The sequence below is a fragment of the Rhamphochromis sp. 'chilingali' genome (assembly GCF_963969265.1).
Source record: "Rhamphochromis sp. 'chilingali' genome assembly, chromosome: 13".
In the NCBI taxonomy this organism is placed as follows: Eukaryota; Metazoa; Chordata; class Actinopteri; order Cichliformes; family Cichlidae; genus Rhamphochromis; species Rhamphochromis sp. 'chilingali'.
The window spans coordinates 32,384,394-32,407,935 of record NC_137940.1 but is presented as its reverse complement, the minus strand read 5'-3'; the positions used below and the strand labels follow the sequence as shown (position 1 = coordinate 32,407,935).

The following is a 23,542-nucleotide window of genomic DNA, read 5'->3' as shown; positions in this document are numbered from 1 at the left end:
AAATGTAGCAGTGACAATAATATTGTATGCTGTAATCGTACTGGGCAATTAGTGATACAAAAAACCTGTTTTATCCTGTGAATAAAAGTATATGTTTTTGTCAATGTACCATAATAACAGAAGCGAAACGCAATATTGTGTCAGGACAATTCACTATTTATGCACAATAAATAAAGGAGCATAGCGCGACAATTTCTGTTCAGCGCCAGACTTGCTTGTAACCTATATCACCAATTATGTTAAGAAAAATGACGTATTAACTACTAAAAAACACTGACCTTCGTGTAAATGCTTGGAGCAGACTAACCTGTGAGCTGGAGTGTTCTGGGACGTTATATTTGATCTTTGAATGGCTGCAATCCAGGCCACCCGTCGCGTCTTTGTTACTTTGGAAACATGGCTCGAACAATTTCTCTTCAACGACGTAATCCGATAACAACCGATCTCTTTACCCGTCGGCTTCCCGTGGCTGTCATGCGACCGGCTATTGCAGTTAATAATACAACAGCTTCTTGACATTTTTGTGTTTCTTTTTATCCCTGTGATTTCAATTGAAAGCCTGCGTGCGCTAGTACCTCTTGCCACGAGTTCCCAGAATCCTTTGCGGTTCTACCCGTGAATGACGTCACATTTTCAATCTCTATATAATATGCGTGTTAAATTTTATATTTGGGGTAAAATATCAAGTCTTTTCAAGTAAACCGGTTCAAGTCCAATTCAAGTCCCAAGTCATTGGTGTAAAAGTCCAAGTCAAGTCACAAGTCTTAGAACATTTTTTCAAGTCAAGTCTAAAGTCATAAAATTAATGACTCGAGTCTGACTCGAGTCCAAGTCATGTGACTCGAGTCCACACCTCTGCTGTCCATGGTGCTGAACTGCAGCAGGTAAACACCCCTGACTGTTTTTAACCTAGCTTCGGTATCCATTCTAAAACGAGAGCGCCACTTTGTTAAAGTAGCAACAGCGTTTACATACATCACTTCTGTCATCTGCTTTAGCAGGTAAACTGCTGACAGGACAAAGTTAAATTAGTTTCCATGTCCCAAAAACCAATTTCAGCCTCCACCTTTGACCATGGCTGTGGCCCATCTGGCCTGTTTGCCATCTTGGTGAATAAAAGTATTAGGAAAAATAAACAACCAAAGTTTGCTGATGATGTTGCACCGATCAAGAGCTGGGTAAATTAATAGAAATGAATGATTTGTAAAAATTAAGGTGTGGAGAAATGCCAGAAAATGTCTGAGAACTACTGTAGGTTTTCCCGCTTCTTCGGGTCCATTCAAAACAAGTTTAAATTTAGTCCTCTTTGGTTTAACTCTTCTGAGATGTTTTAATCTTTTTCGCAACAAATGTCACAGTGCCGTTAAATATTAAAAGTGTGATTAAGAATTTCGAGCCTCAGAAGACAAACATCACAGAACAAAGATTTTTATTGCACTCGTAACTCAAAGACATACACTTCAGGACTCTCTCCAGACAGACATTTATAAATATCTTGCAGAATATATTCATTGTTGTTTCAGGAAAAATTAAAACAACCTTTGTGTTGAGAAGCTTTTAGCAGGGGGGAGGGGGGCCTACATTGTATACAAAGCCAAGACAACAGTGGCTTAGTGCAAATATCTGGAGCGTGATTAGCCATGCTATGCTATTTTTACAGCTACAGATACAAAGGCGTGATGAAAACACAAAACTTTACATGAAATAAGTGGACAAACCGAGAAGCAACCATATACACTTACATGTGAAATCATCTGCTCGTTGAGGTTACTTGTGGCAGTAATAATAAGTAAACTAACACACTTTGGGGTTCTTATATAATATTTTAGGTTTCAGAATACAAATTCCATATTTTATAAATTTTTTGTGAGACAGTGCATTATCATCGGGTTGGAAGTGCTACAGTACAAAACTCTGTAAAAGACTCATTTATCAAAGGTAAACAATTTCGCTTGTAGGCAGCCGGTGTCATAGTAACGACTATCTATTGTGGAAAGCCACTTTGAAATGAAACCATAAATCATCTCTCCGTACATTTTTCATTAATAATGGCAGCAGGAGAGGAGGGCCGTTTGTTTGCGTGTAACGGGAGTGTCGTCTAAAGCTGTTCGAAACCGACGGAGCAGAGCAGGAAGACAGCGTACAGCAGCAGGAGGCAGACTCCCAGCCTGCGGTCCAGCCTCCAGTGGTTCATATGGACACAGAGGACCTGAGGAGTTACGGACAGAAAGAGGCACACGGGGAAAAATTAAATAAGTGCTTTTTGTTTTGTTGTGTAATCACGAAATATGTTAGTGAAAATGGTCTCAGACAGTGATGGGTGGTCTGTTTGTTTTTGTACACAATCTCACTATTTGATCTGTGCTTTATAACATCAGGAGATCAGGAGCTACTCACAGTAAGCGTGACTGAGGCCAGAAGCAGAATCACTGAGTACACCAGGCCTTTGCTGTTTATCGTCACCTGACAGGACACACAATGTGAAGTGTGTAACGCGCTGTTTTAAAACACTTGCAACATGTTCACAGTCAAATTTTGGTTTTGGCCAATGATTTTTAATTTTGGGGCTTTTTTTTTTTCATTTTTAAATGAAAAAAACTCACACTGTTTAAAAGGGATTTTGTATGATTTTTCTTTCTCCCTGTCATTTATTTACCATTCCAGTGGACAGCATTTCAAATAAAGAGATCAGCACCTGTACAGGTAATCCCTGTGAGCTAAACACTCAGGCTTCAGACTGCAATTAAATAAAACAAAAACACAATGTATGATGCCACGAGAGATCCTTTACAATTGGTCGTTTCAGAGAACTCTGGCACAAGCACAAGCACAGGAACCCCGCCTACCTGCTGTTCAAACCTTTTGTTTGTGAGGAGCATCCAATCAGAACAAAGCTTAAAGAAAGGATGAAGAGAGCCCATGACCTCAGAAAAAAGTTTTTGGTCTCTTGCAACTCCTTGAATAAATATCTGGTTCTGGTGCATTGCCTTACACACACATTAGCTGTGTGTGTCTGCTACTGGTCCTCAACAAACAGTTTACAGAGGGCTGTAGCGACAGCTGCTTTCACCGCTAAAGACAGTGTTTTGAGAGAAGTAACAGTGAATCAAAACAATAAGACTGCAGAGCTGAACAGTGATCTGGATGAGCATAATCTTCACATTTTAACACTGATGTAACCTTCAAATACTAGTTATAGCAGCTTTGAATTACTTCTTCATTACAAATCAGTTACAAATCAAAAGAAATGGTAGTTAACAATGAAAGAGTAATTCAGTAGTTCTATAAATATTGTCCAATTACAAATGTAAGTTTTAAAGGTGCCTTGAATATCATGTAAGGTACTTACAAAAGTTTTCTTCAGGTGCCGAGAGACTTTTTTTTGTCTCGTCAAACACATTTCATGGTAATATTGAAGCTATGCTAGCTTACATATCAAAAGTAAAACTGAAACTGAGGTACAGAGAACAGCTGGTGTTACCACTGATCCATAGCTGACTATAAGAGTCCTCAGCGCCCAGGGAAAGCCCAGACCCAGCAGCACATCAAAGATATTACTGCCAATGGAGTTGGACACAGCCATGTCGCCCATCCCTGCAGCATAACAACATCATATGTTCACATCTTCATTTTCCTTTCCTTCATTAAATATTAAACACACAAATACACACCTTGTCGGGCGACAATGAGACTGGCCATGCAGTCAGGGACACTCGTGCCAGCAGCCAGGAAAGTGATGCCCATGATCACATCTGGGATTCCAAATGTATAGCTGATTATTGTCACCTTAAGAGAGGAAAAATGGTCATGCGCCTGTGTGTGTACGTGTGTGTTTAAACCAAATGTGTGTGTGTGTGAATGTGCATCATACCATCCAGACCATGAGGTAGGAGAAGAAGGCTATCCAGAGTGTGGAGGACAGGAAGGTGAGCAGGTACCAGCGCTCCCACCGCGGCAGGTTACAGTCAGGGATGGTGCAGTAAAGCAGGACGCTCACAGGCCAGGAGAGCAGCCACTTCAGACGCACACACCACCCATCTGAGAACATGATGAAAACACTCAGAAATGCACAAACAAGGTGAAACACACACACGCCCACCAGTTTGCCCAGAGGCGTCCTTACAGTTTAATCTGAACCCTTAAATTATTCACTGGCACAGCCTGGATGTGTCCGCGACTTCTCCTTTTAACTAACTCCATCAGCTATCAAATACTGTAAAGGATTATCTCTACAGTGCCTTGATGAATAATTATATTATTATTTATCAAAGCAGGAAGTTCTGGCTGATTCCAACGACAGAAAAAGCCTTTTAGAAGATCGACACAGTCTCTCATCTCTGCATTTTCTGTGGAGAGGAAGATTTAATTGGCTGTGGATGGCAAAAAATGGCATCCTGTGGCCAGGTACATGATCGAGCTTCAGGATTAATCTTTTTCTGTGTTTCCTGAGTTTTAAATATGTAATGAATATTAACATCATAGTGGGTAAAACTCTAGTTATTGCGAAAAGCAAAAAGTGTGTGTTTTTTAGTATTTCTTTGACGCAGTATGGCCTACATGTGCATTTCAGATACTTTGAGAGTAAGTTTTGTCTCTTGCTTTTCCAAAAGACATGTTTGATAAGACTGACTAGCTCAAGTGTCGTAGTTCAGTCCTACCCTATAGACATGTTTTTTTTAGCAAAAAAGTTGACTTCTGTGTCAGGACCAAGTTTGGCCTAAATTTTTAGATATATTGAACTTTTAAGAGGAATCTTGTTTTGCGGCTGGATGTGAATTGCCGTGAAGATGGTGTGTGGTGGTGGTGCATATATTTGACTGTGTATTGAACATATGCAATACCTGAGATTCAATCTAATGTTAGGCGGATAAACTCACATCTAAAATGATTTCCTTTATAGCATAATGATGTGAAACACATCCAAGTATTAAAACAAAATCCCAGTCGGCCTTTCTGTGAGGCCGGCTCTTACCTGGCAGGACAAACGGTTTGAAAGGAACATTCTCTTCATCTTGGTCCTCTTGCTCCTCCTCCTCTTCCTCTTGCTCCTTGGGCTGTCCTCCCCCACATGTCTCCCCTACTGTCTCTTTACCCCTTTCCAACTCTCCCTCTGGTGGCTGTCTCTCTCCCTCAGGTGCCGTCCCATTCTCTCTCCCCCAAGGCCCACTGGCTCCCGAACCTTCCTCCCCTGAAGCTGCCCCTTCCTCTGGGCCAACCCGAGCCCGAATCAGCCTTTGCCTCTGTGGGTGATTGGTGAGGGAAGTCAGGAGAAATTTAAAAAAAGAAAGAACTTTATTCAGGAGAAAACAGAAACACATGAGAAACACTGCAGCAGGGTTATGGAAATGAAGGTAGTTAAGATTATTTGAACTGGCAGGAAGAGTGATTATGCAGCTAGACAAGTCTTCACATTCACCAGAGGGGATTTAGAAAGCTTTATTTTGGTGGGGGTGGGGGTGGCATGGAGAGAGCAGGCATAGCATTGGCAGGTGTGCTTTAATTTGATGCTGGAAATGGCAATCACAGAGAGAAAGCTGAGAGAGTGAGGAAGCAGATTGGGAGATTGGGGTCTTGTCTGCTTTTGTGTCTGGGCTAATATTATGCATTAGGCTGCACTCTGTGTTGGTGTGATTTCTTTGTGGGCTTATTAGATGGCATCTGTGTAACAATGGCAAACAGGATGTTGTTTGATATGCCAGTACACATCTCCCCGTTTGCCAGTTTGTCTGCTATAGATGCACCAATTTAGTGTCTTCTTATTCCAGTACCACAGCTTTGGGTTCCTGCTGATGCTGTGTACTTCTCCCTAACTAGTTCTAGGTTTCAAGAAAAAGAAAAGAAAACCACTGAATTGAAGTGTTTATATTTAAATCTAAATTAAAATGGTAAATGGTCTGTATTTGCATAGATGGTATAACACTAGTCGCTAAGGACCCCAAAGCGCTTTACATATCCAGTCATCCACCCATTCACACACTGGTGATGGCAGCTACATTGTAGCCACAGCCACCCTGGGGCGCACTGACAGAGGCGAGGCTGCCGGACACTGGCGCCACCGGGCCCTCTGACCACCATCAGTAGGCAACGGGTGAAGTGTCTTGCCCAAGGACACAACGACCGAGACTGTCCAAGCCGGGGCTCGAACCGGGAACCTTCCGATTACAAGGCGAACTCCCAACTCTTGAGCCACGATCGCCCACCAAAATACCACCAAGCCGGCCGAAAAAGCCAGGGCAGCTTGATGTTATGCAATGAGTGTGAGCATGTGCAGTGTACCTCGCTGATGACCATGCGTCCTGCCATGTGCAGGCAGGTGAAGGGGGGGAAATGCGGGGTGATGAGAAGACGGAGGCTTGCCTCTGACAGAGTGAGTTGATGGGGGTGTGAGTTCAGTAGCTCATCCACCATCACGACCCCTGAATCCTGACCGGCCACCACACATGAGTCTTGGAGACAGAAGGAAGAAAAGCAGAAAAATGTTTAGTGGGAGATAAAAGAAGAGGGGAGGACAAAAAGGACACAGTGTTACGTAAAGAATAACTTTTGTTCGTCAAAATGGTCTAGTTCTATTTCAGCCTGTTGGAAATCCCCAGGGGAACACAAGAACCTTATACTGACAGCTTAAACTGTGTCACTAGGTCTGCTGGATGCTGCTCAGAGGCTTGGCAAACTTTTTCCTGTTTTGGATGTACAAGCACATGTACAAACACGACCCTTTTCACCTGGTTTCAGCGGCACCATGTCATTGTCGCCGTCTCCGGCGTTTCCGACAGCAGTCGTCCGTCGCAGACCGCTCAGACACGGCTGACCTGCCCTGCTGCAGTGTCTCTCCACCAAGCAGCACAGAGATCTGTTAAACCTTCACAAAGCACAACACATGAAGATGCTGCCTGTGGTACGTATAAAACATGTTGTGGCTTTAGGTTGGAAATATGAGCAGAAGCAAAGACTCACTTCATGATGATTATATAGAGTCCATACATAGAGATCAGGATGATGGTCTCCCACCTGAAACATGCACACAAATACCACCACAGATTCACAAATACCCACACAATCATCCAACGCACACTGGCTGCAAAAAATGTTTACCACAGTCTTACCACAGGACTTTTTCATCATAGATCACCTGCAAAAAAAAAAGAAGGAAACTTTAATGCCAACTTCAATTAGTTTTTTAGAAATATATTTAAACCATAACTCACTGCGAGAAGTTGCAGTATAGGCATGCAAAAGATTGTTTTATAAAGAATGAGAAATAATAAAAACTGGCCAAAAAACCCCAATATTAATGTCCTGTAATAATACAGGAGGTGTGTAGTTTTTCCTATACTGTTAGCCCTATACTTTATATAGTAGTTAAATCAGACAACTAAAAAAAAAATTATTTGGCGCCCTTCACTGTGCACACATGAAAATCTGATCTACAGATTTTGAAAGGTGGAGCTGGAGTAGAGGCGGGTTGCAAAAGGGCTTGCAGATGTGCAGCAAATGTAGGGCTGCTAAAGTACCGATAAAAACACACGTTATATGGAGAATTACCAGTGTACCAGAGTATGAGCCGTGACTTTGTATCCTACTTGATTTATCAATTAAAATATATACTTTAGATGCACCAGTTTAACATTAGAGTCATCTTTCATTTGCTTTTATTCTTGCACTAAAAGGTGCTTCCTTTCAATTGTAGGAATAATGTTACATATAACGGTGAGTATTTCAAAATCCAAATCCAGTTTATTTATATAGCACGTTTAAAAACAAAACGTTTGCCCAAAGTGCTGCACAGAAACACAGGGTAAAACACAAGGTACAACCACTGACACTCACATAAAACATAATAAAACACATAAAAACCATATCAACTCAAGCCAGTCTGAACGCTATCGAAAAAAGGTGTGTTTTCAAAAGCATTTTAAAAATAGGAAACGAAGATGCCTGTCTAATATTTAAAGGCAGCGTATTCCAAAGTTTTGGGGCCATAACTGAAAAGGCTCGTTCTCCTCTACGTTTAAGCCTTGATTTTGGGACAACCAACAGCAGCTGGTCAGCTGATCTGAGGGTCCGTGAAGGAATATAAGGCTGAAGTAACTTGGAAAGGTATGGGGGAGCAAGACCATTAAGGCATTTAAAAACCAGTGTTAGGACTTTGAAATTAATTCTGTGATGAACAGGAAGCCAATGAAGAGAAGACAGGATAGGTGTTACATGTTCATAGCTGTGGGTACCAGTTAAGAGGCGGGCAGCAGCATTTTGAATGAGCTGAAGACGAGCAAGAGATCGTTGGCTGACTCCAAAAAACAGTTCATCACAGTAGTCAAGCCGTGTTGAAATAAAGGCACGTATTACCTTCTCCATGTCACGTCTTGACAAAACTGGCTTCAGCTTAGCTATTTGCCTCAGCTGGAAAAAGCTTTTTCGCAACACCAAACTAATATGTTTGTCCAATTTAAAATCTGAGTCCATAATGACTCCCAGGTTTGTCACACGCTGCTTTTACGAGCGGGCTGCATGAAATATTATTAGGTCTAAATACAATCACCTCCGTTTTACTCTCATTGAAACTCAAAAAGTTCAAAGCCATCCAAGCTTTGATATCTTCAAGGCAGTTCAAAAGGATTTCAGGACTTTTCATCAGTACTGAGTTTTGTACTGTAGAGATTTCTCACCAGAATAAGCACCACTATGGAGAGGATGTAGAAAACAGCATCACGGAACAGAGGCCACCAGCTCAGAGCAATGGGCTGCAGAGAGAAAGGAAACATGAAACACTGTGAAGACTCCGTCAGGCAGCAAGGGGTGCTCTGTAGTGTGCGTACCTGTCCTGCAAAGATGCCACAGATGCCGATGATAACCAGGATGTTAAAGACAGCTGATCCCACAATAGTTCCCACGCCCACGTCACCCTTTGTGATAAACACGGCTAAGTCCAGAAGAAGAAAGATCAAACTGAAATCATGCACACGTGTTTTATCTGCAACAGTGTACAAATTAAGAGTTTCTCAACAGAAGATAAACACAGTAATTCATCTGTCAGTTGACACCCAGAGGGGCTGGCCTGATGTCTTTCATGTTTTGTAATATTTACCGACTTATTGCCTAAAGTCAACTAAAGTCAAAGCAAGACTTTTTTCTTTCAAGATTAAAATATATTGTATCAGAGGCCGTTTTTGAGGACATTTCCAAAGGCAACATTGATTTAGAAGTAAGGCTTTCATTTTTATAAACTGTAGGTCAACATTTGTTTCAGAAAAAGCAGAAAAAAGTAGTTAGTAGTTAGTCTCAATAAAGGATCAGAGTCACAATACAATAATATCACAATATACTGCTAACAATAACAATGGCTCGTGCTACAGTGATGCTGCAATACCTGATACAAGACAGTTATATCTGATATGTTTTATCTGTGCAAAAGAAGAAGAAAATAATGCTAAAAGGCAAAATGTAGAAGTGATGTATTTAATTATTGTACTGTAGTGTCACAGTGTATGGGCAACATTATTATATAAGCAGTTACACTTACTGACCTGCTGTATATGCTTGTTTGTGTTTAACGTAATTTTTTAACTGTAACAAAAGAATTTCCCATATCTGGGATAAATAACGTACATCTTATCTTATAATATATTCACCTTGGAAACGTTTATTCCTTTGAACTGGTTGAATTTTTGACATGTCTGAGCTTAATGCACCGACCTGGCCTCAGATTAACGTACTTATCAATAAGCTTAGAGTGAAAGTCCCAGAAAAAGGCAACAAAGAAACAGAGCTGGGGATGACAAGCACAGCTTAAAAACACAGAGACTAACTCAGTGAACACACAGAGTATCTGACAGAGGCTACAATGGAGACAGGACTGTTTACTCAAAGAGGGAGTGAGTGAAACTCAAAACAAGACACAAGAGACAACTAACTAACAAAGTAAAAATAACAACAGCACCCAACTAAACACAGAGATATGAAAGCTCACACTAAAAAATAAAAACACAACACAGGGGGAGGCTGGAATAATGAGCTGAAAACAAAATACACGGACAAACACAACCCTCCACTAGAAAAACAGTTAAGTAAACATAGAACTATAGACTCTGGAATAGCAGGAAAAATCAGAACATAAACTCCAAAATATAAAATAAAGGTTTTATTTAATTTTATTTAATTTTTTTTTATCTTATTTAAAAAAAGTGAAAGTTTATTTACTGAAACACTGTTAATGATTAAAAAAAAAACCTGCCCCACAGTGACATGATAAACCATCAAGCAAAAATAAATGTTGTCTTCTTGACATCTATGATTAATGATAAATGCCTAAAATTAATCACTGCTAGCTCCCTATGTGCACTTTTCTCTGTCCTGATTAGACATTGTCTCTCCGATTGCCTCTAATTGGAGCACTGATGGCAGAAATATTGATCTAACCAGCTGGAGGGAATGACTGACTGGGATACTGACCAATCAAAGAAGTGAAGAGCTCAGGGGCGGAGCTCCCAGCTGCCATGAAGGTTGCCCCGGCAACATCCTGACTGAGCTGAAGGTTCTAGTGGATGGAGAGGGGAGATTAAACAGGCTTAAGGATGAGGATGGTCATATTTGGTATTCTTCTGTCACAGGATTGATCCTAATAAATACGGTGTGTTTATCCAGAGCCTGCCGTAGCCAAAGACCTCTACTGCTGTCCAAAAACTACTAGAAAAACATCAACTAAGGTTACATTTGTCCAATGAACATGAACACTAGTTTATAATTTAATACCACAAGGCTTAAACAGAGAGTTCTGATAGACTAACACACTATTGTTTCATGTCTTTAGAGATGAATTACAGCCAGTAAAGAAAATACACTCGCTTCTTACCCTTTAAAGGTTTTTTTTTTACTTAATACCTAGAGTAGAATGGGAAACTATCAAGTATTACTTTACTTTCAGCCATTATAGATTTCTGCATCGTACCTCTGACACTTTTTCCAGTGATGGCACAAAGTAAACATCACAGACAATGGCCAGTGCGTGAAACATGTAGATAGCCTGAGAAATACAGCAAACGCATTACTGAAGATTTGGTTTAAGATGAAAATAAGAGAAAATACAGCATTTTATTATGTCAAACGCAGGCTTTCAGACAGATGTGATACTCACACAGAGAACATGAAGGAGGACTGCACCCTGTCTCCTTTGATCCACAGTAAAGACGTCTTCAGGAAACTCACTGATAGCTTGGGAAAAGATGGATAGAGTGTAATCTAATGACATGTGGAATTAGGAAACAGTGTTGGACAACAAAAACCAGTTACCAAGTATTCTAATACATTACATTTTAAACACGACTCCCTAAAACCTGCACTTTTATCTTCTGATATCTGAAGATTATTTTCTGTCATGTCTCAAAATTAACTCACAGTGACTTTAACACACTTTCTTTAAAGGAGGATTTGTTCCCTTGGAGTTCAGAGAAGAGCCGCAGGTAGGTGGTTAAATGAAGGCTGTGATTAGAATTATAACTCAGCTCCACCCTGAACCTGCGGGCATTTATCCTTGCATGCGTCAGATCTAGAATTGGCGTATCTCAGTTTGTTGAATGTATCCTGTATCTTGTCTAGACACAGCTTGAGTTTAAAGTCACACAACCAGGAGTCCAATTGCATTACAGCTGTATTTTCCATGCTCCTCTTATGACTTCACACTATCCCTCACGCCATCCAAAAACAAGTGTTTTATAGACTTTCTTTGTCAGTTCTTCTAAAAGCAATTCCAATTATATTGAAGTTCAGAGGCATCTAATTTGGCTGAGCGTCACCATGCATCACAGCCTTTCTCCTCCCAGCAGAAAGCGATTGCTTTGCTTGGCTGCACTGTCTTGCACATAAGCTCATAAATACCACAGCTCACTGCAACATTTAAAAAGCTTTTTTTCATGATACAGACGCAACAATAATCTGAAAAGCAGCCTCCCAAGTGACTTCCCCTCAAGGTTTTCTGATTTAACTGTACGTCAGATTTTTTAAACCGCTTTTAAAAGTGAAAGAGATATCAATGTGCAGTTAGAGGCAAACACAAATCACACCTAAGAGGCAGAAATGGCGTGATGTTGGTTTAATTCAGATCATGATCAAACTGTATATTTTTAGCATCAGAAACCACATGATGCTCTTAAAAATAGAAATATGATAGTTTGAACAAAGCTTTTAAGTTGATCTGCACTATATTTCCGTGAGGCAGGAACTTCATTCTGACTGAATACAGCTCAGTGTGTTCTGTAAAAATCTCAAGCAGCCACACAGATCCAAGCATGCATAAGCAATGGTAGAGCGGCTGATGAGAGGTTACTAATCAGCGGGTCAATACCACAAGCGGGCACTTTGAACAGCTCCAGATGCACACTATATCAAACCACAAACTCAGTTTCCTAGCAACCATCAAAGACCTAACTGTTTTTAAAACATATATATGTACTAAATTTAAAGAAATGAAAGGTGGACCAGAGGAGTAAAGGAATGCACAAGAGGAAATAGTTCTTGATTTAAGGAGATAAACGAAGATTGCACACTTTGACTGCCATAAACACACAAGGGCTCAGAAGGTCACGGTGACTGTACACAGGTTATCCAAACCTGAGCTCATTCTAGCTCAACACACTGATGCAATTAGACTTTTAAAGTTTTGTAAAGATAATGTTCCTGTTGGCGCATCATGCACGTCTATAAACAGAGTGTATGTGAAAGACACAAACACGTGGTAAAGCACCTCACCAGATCTAGAAGCACCCCCAGTCTGGTTGTCTTCTTTTTGCTGGATGAGCTCCCTCTTGAATAAGGAGCTGCTGTGATCCACAGTTGGTCTATGGTAGTCTAAAAAGAGTAATTCACATATGAATACAGTTAAGCTATTTGAGGATATAAATTCAACATAACCTTTTATGTAACTTTAATGTGTTTCTTTACTAGTATCCCGCTAAAATAATCTGTACAACGTGACATTTGCCTTAATACTGCAATTTGATTTGTTATAGCAAATAATGAAAGTATAGGAGTGGTTAAGACAACTTTAAATCAGAGTCTTTATACGCACCTGTAACATCACAGAAGTGAAAGATCCAGGCGGCTGCGAACAGACCGACTCCACAGACGCAGAAACGCCGGAGGAGGCGCGTCTGCCTCGGTCTTCTCGGAGCCTTCATCCCGCCTGCTGCCGCCGCTCGTCGGCTCTCCGCTCAGAACATGCCGCTGCCCCTCTTCCTCGGACTCCTGCTCTCAGACCGAATACAACTGGCCTGTTGATCTCTTATTCTGATTTATTGTCTATCTTTCTTTGCTCCATCCAATAAGCAAGCGGATGTTAAACAGGTTCGGCCTGTCCACAGCATCTCCGGGAGTCAGTCAGCACTAACCGTGCAGCATCCACACGCTTCACATACATCCAGCGGATACTTGCACACAATGAATCAGCCAGCGCCTATTTGATAATATCCCGTCTTTCCTCCTGATCTAAATCTGATCTGCTGTTTATGATTTTCCCGTCGGGGAGGAGGGTTTTTTTCCTGGACCTACAGACTAGAGCGCCTTCAGCTGGGTGGGGCGACGCGATTGAAATACTGATAACACGAAGCAATGATTCAAGTGTCACGTGAAGCGCGCGGCACCGGGATTCTGTGGGGTGCATGAGAATATTTTCCAAAAGTATATATATATTTTTCATCGATTAAAAAAGAAAATTCAAAAGGTTAAAGGGAGTAAAGCCTCTGTGTGAAGTAAGGTCCAAAAATAAGATAAGATCAGAAAGATGTTGAATAAAGACATATGCGCAATGCAACTTAACATAGATGATAAGACAATGAAATGAGATAAAAACAAAAAAAGTGAAAGTAAAAAAGATGCAAACTGCAAAGAGAGCCATAACATCCATAGTTTATTCGTTTTTGGGAATCAGAATTCTGAGATTAAAGAATTCTGACTTTAATCTCAGAATTTTGAGATTAGTCAGAATTCTTTAGTCTCAGAATTCAGATAAAAAAAGAATTCTGACTTTAATCTCAGAATTCTCAGAAAAACGTCAGAATGGAGAATTCTGAAATTAATGTAAGAATTCTTTTTTTATCTGAATTCTGAGACTAAAGAATTCTGACTAATCTCAAAATTCTGAGATTAAAGTCAGAATTCAGATTTTTCCCCCTCTGAATTCTGACTTTAATTTGAGAAAAAAAGTCAGAATTCTGCCCTTTTTCTCGGAATTCTGGAAAAAAAAAAAGACGTGCCCACTTTTCCCCCCCCAGTGGCCCTAATCCTCTTCTGTAGCTAAGACACTTGCTTTTGCAAATTTGATTTTTTGATCAGCACAGCCTCTACATGCTGTTGGTTTAGAATCTAGACGTTTCTGTATGTCATAACAGTGCAATAGACAATCAGCAAGCTCATGCAAGACCCTGAGGCTGAAGCAGCTTAATGCATCATGAGAAGCTTTATTTGTTTGTTTTCTGAACTCATGTTTACAAAAGAAATACTAAAATACAAGAGTAGACCAGAGGGAGAGTTAAGCTCAAATGGGAGGCAAGGCCCTATATTGTACACTCCAATAGGGCTGTAACATCAGGTGGGCGCTAGTCCACAAAGTGGTGATGGAAGAGAAGTCAGATGTTCCTGCAAAGCATCCTGAAGCCACAAAGGCTATAATCATGAGAATGAAGATGCACAGCATAAAGAAACCCACTCTCCAGATGGCTTTCTCCAAGGTACCTGGGCATCTTTACACGATTGAGAAGCAAGAGGGAGAATAATGAGCGAGAAAATGAAATACGATGCCTCCATCACGTACAAAATCTTATCTGAGTACCTTTTAGACTGAAGCTTAACTGTGGGAAGATGAGGTTTCAGCAGCTCCTCAGTCTTAGCTTCCTCCTGCAGACAGTGTAGCAGGCATCATTAATGTAGCATTTCTAACTCAGTTTCTCTAGTTTGTATTTATTTTATTGAACTTCATACAGACATCTACATTTCCATGATTTGTGGAGTCTGTCATGCCGGTATTCATTTCAGCTGTTGTGGCCAGCAGTTTAATTTCCTCTGCAAAGGACAGAGGGCGGTTGAGCACTCGTTCCTTCTCTCTCATCAGGTCACTAAAAACAGAGTGACGCAGTACATTATGAGCTCTCCCACTATACTGTGTAATCTTTTAAAGCAAGAGGATCTGTGAGTGAGGATTACAATGTGGCCTCATCTTGTCTGTCCTCCAACTGCTTACTGTGCTCCTGCGTTGTCTGCCTGAGATCCTGTAGCACAGACACAGGGCCAGACAGTAAAACACCTTAAAAGTTTATAAGTCAGAATTGGGCAAATGTTACAAGGGCATACATGCCAACCTTCCCGATTTTTCCTGTAGAATCCCGAATGTCAGTGCCCCTCCCAAAAATCTCCCGGAGCCACCATTCTCCCGAATTTCTCCCGATTTTCCACCCGGACAACAAAATTGAAAAACCATATATCGCAGAATTCATAGCGCGGCCCAGCCAATTCCAGTTTCCAACTGTGGCGGCAGCTACTTAGTTTTAATATTACTCCTATTACTCTTTCTGGGTCACAAAATAAACTTTTAACATATTTTCAGGCGAGAATGTAGCTGTGTAAACTTCAAATATCTGAGCCGAGGAGACACATCGGCACCCGTCACATCGTTTTCAACCCCCGCGGTCTTTCACTACTCAGATTAAACATGATATATAAGTCACTTTGATAACTTAAAACTGCTATTGTTGGACTTTTTTCAGTGTTTTATTTGTTCGTGAGTAAATCAGTTTGGCTGAGATTAAAGTTATCAGATTAGATTAGATTCAATTTAACTTTGTTAATCCCTCGGGAGGGTTCCTCCGGGGTTTTCACACAGCTGAATAAACGTCAAACAGAAAACTGATTAAACAGAAGTGTGAGATGGTCAAGAATTTATGGCAGCGTCAAGTTTATATTTTAGATAGCAAGGAGCAGGCGGAAGAATTTCACTCCACTGACAGAGTTCGTGATGTAATTCTGAAGGCTAGACTGTCCAATTTCACAGTCGCTCACTTCCGGCCTACCCGGCTTTCGGAGGACCCGGCCCACTTAGATTGCGAAGGCCAGGTCCTGAGGAGGATGCAGCCTCTCAATTTGGATACCCCCGCTGTTTCTGGCCAGCAAATAGAGCTGTTGGATACCCCCAACAGCCCTTTTGAATGTCTCCCTAATTCTGAGGTTTCAAGGTTGGCAAGTGGGGACTCTTTGTGAGCATCGCCTATGGACTGATTCCAAATGCAGTATCACATTTCAGGAATCTCTGACTCTCACACTGAAGATGAAGCAGACAATCCCTCCACCAAACAGACTTTAAGATGAGTTTTTTTTAAATCAAACAGTAATTGTGACCCACAACTACTAACTGTGCGCTCGGCTTGCAGGCACACAGCATGTTTAAGATCTCCCCGCTGACTTTCAGTGATGTTTAAGTCATAAAACTGTGAGAGCTCCTCCAAAAGCGTCAGCTTACAACTCCAATCAATCACATAATACATCAAATAATAATCTCTGTAATATTCTGGATATTTATTATTGAGCTATTTGTATGTATTAGAGCTATTTCTTATAATAAGCAATTTAGTTCAGTCTGTTACTGTTCTTACTGTATTGAAAGCAACTGTAACCACATAACTTCATTTAATAAGGTATTCTGTGATGAAAGCTGATGTCTGCTTTGCATCAATACTCAACAGTTCACAGTCTTCTTATAGACCTGCTTTTTCTTTCTTCCAAACATATACTTGATGATTCTGGCTAGACTTTCTATCTCTCTGCATCTCTGACTTATCCAGATGTTTTAGTGAAGTGACTGCACGTAAGGATTCCTTTGGAGGACTCTTCCATGCAGGCTGTGTTTGCACATCTGAACTGCACAGTGAAATAGTGCACCAACTCTCCTCTGTCAGTTAAAATTTCCAGCAGCTCTTTTGAATTCATGACGTTGATTTGTTTTCCTTTCTTGCACAGCAGGGGTGCAGTTTTAGCTAAAAGTTTTCTAAGCCTTGCAGATATTGTCTTGACTTTCAGAGTTCCTTTTAACTGTCGTTTCTCAGTGACTTGTCAGACAATTGAAAGTTGGAGGTATTTTGATCTTTTTAAAAGCCTTCCCTTTGATGCCCTGACAGTCTTTTCAACTATGGCACTTTTTGACCTGTCAACAAGTCAATTAAGGCCCAAAGAGTACCCGGACTTTTACATACAACTGTGCATTTGCAGATCCCAACAGCTCCAATGCAAGCTCGCACATCATCACACAAAGGAAATGTCTCTCTTGTCAACAGTCTGCTAATCACTGACACAGTTTGAAATCCATGTGATAAAGAGTTGCATCACATGAATAAATTGCATAAATTATACTTTTTTTGGTTTAATGTTTGATTAGATATCAATGGATAAAACATTCTTACCTTTATATTGTTGAAGCACTCTTCCACAGTTTCACTTAATTGATTCAACTGCAAGTATATCTATAAAGAAATGGTAAAACAATAAACAACAGAGAACTGTGACAATCTTTACTGTTAATGTTTGTGAGAAAATCTAAAACTGTTGGTCAGTCACTGCTTTGTATTGACATCGATGCTGATCTTATACTTGCCAGCTGAATAGCCTCATCCTTGTGCTCCAGGTTTGACTGGTCCTCTTCCCTTTTAAACTAAAAAAACATACAAAGTACAGAAGAAAAGAAGATTATCAAAATACTATATACTCATGTCATTCAGGTTTGTCAAGTGAAACCAATGTGGACGTTCTTTACATCTGCATTATTTTTTAAAGTCTTCCGGTTATATAGAAGACTGTGGAAAAACAGCACTCAGCTTCCTTGATCTATGATATGACACCCTTCTGGGATCTTTATGAGCTCATTAATATCAGATCATTCTGAAAAAAACATTCATTTTGTTTATTATGGACATTATTAGAGCCAAAAAAGAGGATTATGCACAGTATTCTTGTTTTTAAATAACTTGTCAATCACATAAGAATGGGCTGTCCTTGTTTTTGCAGTCAGATACACTCCTTGTTTGCCACATTCAGTTTCAAAACTATAATAAGGCAACGAAAAACACTCAGTTGGAGGCTTCATAACTTTACTAATGTGTGACATCGAGGTGGCTATAACCATGGTGGAATTGATAACGTTACCTTCAAGTCCTGAATTTCAGACTTGAGGTTGCTCAGTGAGAGCTTGTCCTGCTCTATTTCTTGCTGGAGGCTTTTGAGCTAAAAAAAATAAATTATATTTATATTTAGACACAGCTTTCCAAGTTTCTGCAAAACTTAAGATGTCAAAACTGAAACCCAAAAGCAAAATTCATCCAAGATAAATAAGCATGTATCACTGCACACTGAAACTATAAAATATGAGTGTTTAAAGTTGTTACTGAATGTGAAAAGTAATGCATATCTACCTCTGCAGTTAGCTTTTCATATTTTTTCTTCATCACAATGGATTCCTTCTCCTACACAAAAACATGAAGGTTCATCTGAAGTGAACTCGCTGGGAGAAACCAGCAATCAGTGCAACATTACATCTACATTTTATGAAGCTTAAATATCACTGGGGGGAAATAATGATTTGATCCAAGGCTGGATTTGTAAGTTTGCTCACTGGCAAAGAAATCACAAGTCTCCAATTTTTATGGTTGTTTCTTTTTAATGGAGAGAGACAGACAATCAACTATTCAGAAAAAAACACATTACATAAAAGTAGTAAATTGATTTCTGTGCCATTGAATGAAATAATAAAACATGACTTAGCACTTGGTGGAGAAACTGTTGAAGATGTTTCTTGTAGTTACCACCAGGTTTGCACACATGTCAGGAGGGATTCTGGCCCACTGCTCTTTACATGAACTTTCTAAATCCTTTAGGTTTCTTGGCTGCTGCTTGGGAAATCAAAGCTTCAGCTTCCTTCACAGATTTTCTATGGGACTGATAGGCTACTCCTTAACATGCTTCATATTGTTGTTTTGGGTCGTTGGTTGAAAACCCATCCATGGAAGGGGGTTCTCTTCCATGACTTTAGGGACTTCTCGTATTGTTAGCAGAAAAAGCATAACGATTCCACCTCTGTACCTGACTGTGGAGATAGTGCTCATTGGGTCATCATCTCTCTTCTTCCAAATGCGGCATGTCAAGTTCATGCCAAAGAACTCGATTTTGCTTTCACCTGATCACATCACTTTCTCCCAAACCTTCTCTGAATCATTTAGCTGTTCCATGGCAAACTTAAGATGTGCTTGCTTGAGCAGGGGAACCTTGCGGGTGTCGGAACCAAAGAAATTGCTTCTGAGGATAGGACTGCTTTACTCATATAATAAGTCTGTTATTGATTGACTGTAATCTATGTACCAAATTGGCTCACATCTCTCCATTAAAATGAAACTACCATAAAAACTAGACACTGTTTATTTCACTGTAAGTGAGCAAACTTACAAATTCAGCTGGGGATTAGATAATTCCTCTGCTATATTTCAAACACTTCTTACGAACCAATTCACGGATCTTTTCTTCATTCCGTCTATGTGCCTCGAAGTCATCTTCCAGAGCTATGCAAGGCTCCGCTTCAGTCTGTTGCAAGTCTTGGAAAACTTTCTCCATGCTGGAGACACACAGCGACAGTTTTAAGCTTCTGACCACATTGCTAAAAAAAAAAAAAAGAACCTAATAAATAAAATCACCATAAAAAAAAAAAAAAGCACAATTATCCAGTAATAACAACTGACTTATAATAGGTTTAAATTAAAAAAACAAACAAAAAAAGGAGATCTAACAGCAAGATGCAAAGTATTTCACAGGCAACAATAAAACAGCAAGATTAATCTGAAATTAGTAAAATATTAAAAACCCAACCTGATAACGTACTGGATTGTTTCATTAAATTCCAAGCAAGAATTAGGCTACGTTCACACTGCAGGTCGTAATGCTCAATTACGATTTTTTGATTTTTTTTTGTCTGGTTATTCACACTACAAATAAAATGTGACAGCAAACGCGCTCTAGTGTGAACCGTTCACGGCCCCCAAAGCGGCCCGCATGCGCAAAAGAAGACGTCACACACAACGCGCTCTGTTTAGACCCAGACCAAACAGTATTGTTTGACTGATGGCCCTTAATATAAAGACTTGTTTCGGACTTTACGTTTCCCAATTTTGTTTTAAGTTATAAAGTTATTTTGTTATTTACATATGGCCTAATAATGATCCTTATTGCTGTTTTAGAGGAGCGGTGCTTCAAAGGATAGTTGCAGATTTCTGTCATAATCTGCAGATTATACAGTACAAACAAAATGTTCACGTTTCTCCAACGTTGTCTTCCCAACAGTTTCACTAACATCTACACTGGATGGCCAGGAAGCGTTCGCGATGTCTTCTCCGGCGCTGATAATTGGCGTCTGTCTTGTGTGAGTGACGTAAAAGACGGATTTAATGCGACATGACCATTCAAACAGCAGTCGCTTTCTAAAACATCAAATATGTATCAGATTCAGTACCACATACGAAAGTAACCCAGATCAGATTTGAAAATATCGGATCTGTGCTGTTCACACTGTCATACCATGATCGGATATGGGTTGCATAGGGTCAGAAAAGTCGGATTTGATGCGCTTTCACCTGCAGTGTAAACGTAGCCTTAGAAACACTGCTGTTGTCCTCAGGGCCAAAGATAACAATCTTTCTCTTTCAGACTTTTCCCAAACAAACATAAACCACAATGTTTTACTGGAAGCCAAAATATGGAAACATGTGACACTTGCAACTGAATGCCACCGAATGGCAGGGAGACGAAATGGAAGTGACCCTTCCACAATCAACTCGTGACAGTAATCTGTCTTAACTTACGTTTCAACTTGTTTTCTGAGGGACTTATTCTCCGAACCCAGTGCTGCCATGTCATCATCTGCACCATCGAGCAATTTCCTCATGTCAGCATTTTGATCTCTCAGCAGACTCTGACTGTATTCCAGCTCTGCTATTTTCTCAAGCATCTCCTTTGGTGACCTGCACATGCACATCACAGAAAAAGGTCATATGCTGCACAGTAAGTCCAACCAGTTGTGTGTGTGTTCATTAAGCATCACTCACATGTTTTCCTCTATGACATCCATTGAGTTGGCGTATTCCTTACCCTGCTGTGATCAACATATGTTTTTGTCAAAATTCATATAAAATAGTGACAAAGCCACAATACATATTTTTGAAGTGAATGGTGTTGAAAGTAATTTAGATTTCAACTAGATTTCAAGTAGACTTTATTTATTCAAGCATAAATACATTTTTGGCAAGAAAGAACAAGCAAATGCACAGGTTTCTATTAGGTAAAGTAACAAAAATATATGTGGACAAGTTGTGCTTATGTGTGGTTTCCTCCCAAAAGACAATTTTGTGCCATGAAAAACCATGATCTACTTAATTTATCTAGGCCACTACAGTCATGTGAAAAAGAAAGTTTCAACTAAACCCACCTTAAGCAGTAATAAATACAAGTAATTGTTTCCAGTGTGACTTTATCAGTCTTTTACAATATTGGCTTTTGCCCAACACAGCATGTCACTGTGCATTATGTCTAAGTATCTTCACTTTGGTCTTGTCTTTTTCAAAGAAGTATCATTGTTTTTTCAGATGTACTAAAGCTAAGCCATGCTGACACTTTTACAGAAGAGGCTTTCTCTTGGTAACGACTCCAAAGAAGGCCTACCTGTTCATTATTTTCAGAACTATACTGTCATGAACTTTAACATTTAATATGCTAATCGAGGCTTGCAGAGATTGAGTTTTTGCAGTTTCACTAAGCACTGCACAATCTGAACTTGAATATGCTGGGATGTCCACTCCTGGGATGATAGAGGCATTGTGTTAACACACACCTGAATGCTTCAGCCCAGTAAAATGCCTGAACTCCTGCTTTTACAGAGGTGCTGGTACTTGCTTAAGGTAAGTTAATCATTTACATTTGGAGCACCTGGCTGCTACTTGCCCTATTACTTGCTATGGCTATAGTAAGGGTTTGTTAGTTAACTAACTAGTTAACTTATTTTTTGCATCAAGTCCTTTTTTTTTAACATGACTGAACCAGAAATGCTTCATATGAGGCATATTTGTTTTGGCCTTGCAGGCAAGACCAGGACATCACACATTTAAGTAGAATGACATTTTGCTGTTAATGTAAATATAGATGGAGGTATGATTAAGGCCACATTAGCTTGAAAATGAATAAAAACAGACTCAGGCTTAGCTAACGGTTAACTTAAATGCGAATAATTAAAGCTAATAAGTTATGAGAACTTAACTGTCGTTTACAAAATGGTTAAGTTTTTTTTTTTAAATACAGACACACATGCAAGCATTATTGTAACTTTACATAAATGTTTAAACGTACTAAAATGGAGGGGGGGAAAGGCTAATGCAAGGTAAAAACGTGCAAGCTAATGGCCAGCTTTTTTTTCAGTTAGCGTTAGTTAAATAAAATTCAACTTTGTGCAATAAAGACAATTTCTAGCAGAGCTTAAGTGTAAAAGTGTTTCAGTGGTGTTGTAGCTGTATAAAACTAACAAGCTAAAAACCTTACCAGCACCTGAACACTTTGCTACTTGGATACCTGGTCACACTAGCTTAACTACCAAGGATCTAGCTTCCATACAAGCTGGTTACCATGGCAGCAATTAGTTGGGCAGGCTTCACAATGAAGGCACTTTTATCAAATCGCTTATTTCCATCTAGTTTATAACAAATTTATATAGCAGTATAACTGTAAGACTCACTGATACTGCTTATAAGGGATCAGAAAAGTTGCTGCCATGTGGAATAAATGTAAACTGTGCTGGTAGATATTGCTGCTTGCTTCAGTTGCAATTATTAGTTCAATATTAGACAAATATGACAATTTGTTTGTGTTGTGTTCAAGAAACCTGTCTTGGATGTTTTGAGCTTTGTGGTTAACCATCCATTAGAAGATGGGTAAACTTCTGTCACACAGGGATGGACATGGCCAGAGGCAGGCTGTGGGTGTTTAAATGCTTAGTTCATCCCAAAGTGGTAATAGAATATCCCCTGTCACAGAACAAATGGAGTCTCAGCATGCCATACCAGTATTATTCCCATCTTATATTGTTTTATTTTGGTGAGCCTCAGTTTCCTGTCACCTGATGTAGTCGCCTGCTGCTGTAGCCCATCTTCATCAAGGTTCAATGTGTTTTGAGTTCAGAGATGCTCTTCTGCATACCTTGGTTGTAACAAGTAATTATTTGAATTACTGTTGCCTTCCTTTCAGTTTATGCATTTCTCTGAACTCGGGATATTTTCAGTTATTTTCAGATGGCTGTGCAGGAAACTCCAAGGGGATCAGCAGTTTCTGAAACTCAGCTTTGTTGTTGGTGCCAGATGGATTGGCCTATGTTCAGTTACTTAAATCACCTTTCTTCCCCTTTTCCATCTCGACATACATAAGTACACTGCCATACTGTTGCTGCCAGTATGGCGAAGATTTTATCTTTTGGTGATTTTTATAATTG

At 39.9% G+C, this 23,542-nt stretch overlaps 2 protein-coding genes across 8 annotated transcripts; both read right to left on the bottom strand.

Annotated features, from left to right (window-relative positions):
* Window positions 1–1,322: 1,322 nt before the first annotated feature.
* On the bottom strand, window positions 1,323–13,834 carry LOC308409150 (sodium/potassium/calcium exchanger 3-like). Of its 3 annotated transcripts, none has more exons than XM_080901713.1 (17): window positions 13,061–13,834; window positions 12,742–12,840; window positions 11,132–11,208; window positions 10,946–11,020; window positions 10,450–10,534; window positions 8,817–8,920; window positions 8,667–8,741; window positions 7,104–7,129; window positions 6,955–7,008; window positions 6,723–6,859; window positions 6,277–6,446; window positions 4,973–5,240; window positions 3,872–4,038; window positions 3,672–3,786; window positions 3,482–3,594; window positions 2,398–2,463; window positions 1,325–2,209 (listed from the first exon to the last, which is right to left on the bottom strand). In XM_080901713.1, exons 1-17 carry the CDS (start codon window positions 13,167–13,169, stop codon window positions 2,099–2,101), a joined length of 1,851 nt encoding a protein of 616 aa, XP_080757839.1. In that variant the 5' UTR covers window positions 13,170–13,834; the 3' UTR covers window positions 1,325–2,098. The 3 variants fall into 3 exon arrangements, with proteins under 3 accessions (XP_080757840.1, XP_080757839.1, XP_080757841.1); XM_080901715.1 differs by having other exon boundaries at window positions 6,358–6,446; XM_080901714.1 differs by lacking the exon at window positions 2,398–2,463 and having other exon boundaries at window positions 1,323–2,209.
* A 490-nt stretch (window positions 13,835–14,324) lies between these two features.
* Window positions 14,325–23,530, bottom strand: LOC308408718 (uncharacterized protein). Of its 5 annotated transcripts, none has more exons than XM_080901106.1 (12): window positions 22,600–23,530; window positions 21,117–21,163; window positions 20,874–21,032; window positions 19,525–19,675; window positions 18,441–18,491; window positions 18,175–18,252; window positions 17,627–17,683; window positions 17,436–17,495; window positions 15,190–15,254; window positions 14,972–15,101; window positions 14,819–14,883; window positions 14,325–14,729 (listed from the first exon to the last, which is right to left on the bottom strand). In XM_080901106.1, the coding sequence occupies exons 2-12, from the start codon at window positions 21,137–21,139 to the stop codon at window positions 14,525–14,527; spliced, it is 1,044 nt and encodes a 347-aa protein (XP_080757232.1). In that variant the 5' UTR covers window positions 21,140–21,163; window positions 22,600–23,530; the 3' UTR covers window positions 14,325–14,524. The 5 variants fall into 5 exon arrangements, with proteins under 5 accessions (XP_080757232.1, XP_080757233.1, XP_080757234.1 ...); XM_080901107.1 differs by having other exon boundaries at window positions 14,978–15,101; XM_080901108.1 differs by having other exon boundaries at window positions 19,525–19,633.
* Between the last annotated feature and the right edge of the window lie 12 nt (window positions 23,531–23,542).

Coding starts and splice junctions, on each gene's coding strand:
- LOC308409150 (XM_080901713.1), bottom strand. CDS start 13,169: ATGAAGGCTCCGAGAAGACCGAGGCAGACGCGCCTCCTCCGGCGTTTC. Junction 12,841..13,060: donor TCACTTCTGTGATGTTACAG/GTGCGTATAAAG, acceptor TACTCTTTTTAG/ACTACCATAGACCAACTGTG. Junction 4,039..4,972: donor CAAACCGTTTGTCCTGCCAG/GTAAGAGCCGGC, acceptor TCATGTTCTCAG/ATGGGTGGTGTGTGCGTCTG.
- LOC308408718 (XM_080901106.1), bottom strand. CDS start 21,139: ATGGATGTCATAGAGGAAAACAT. Junction 15,102..15,189: donor AGACAAGATGAGGCCACATT/GTAATCCTCACT, acceptor CTCTGTTTTTAG/TGACCTGATGAGAGAGAAGG. Junction 14,884..14,971: donor CAAATCATGGAAATGTAGAT/GTCTGTATGAAG, acceptor CACTGTCTGCAG/GAGGAAGCTAAGACTGAGGA.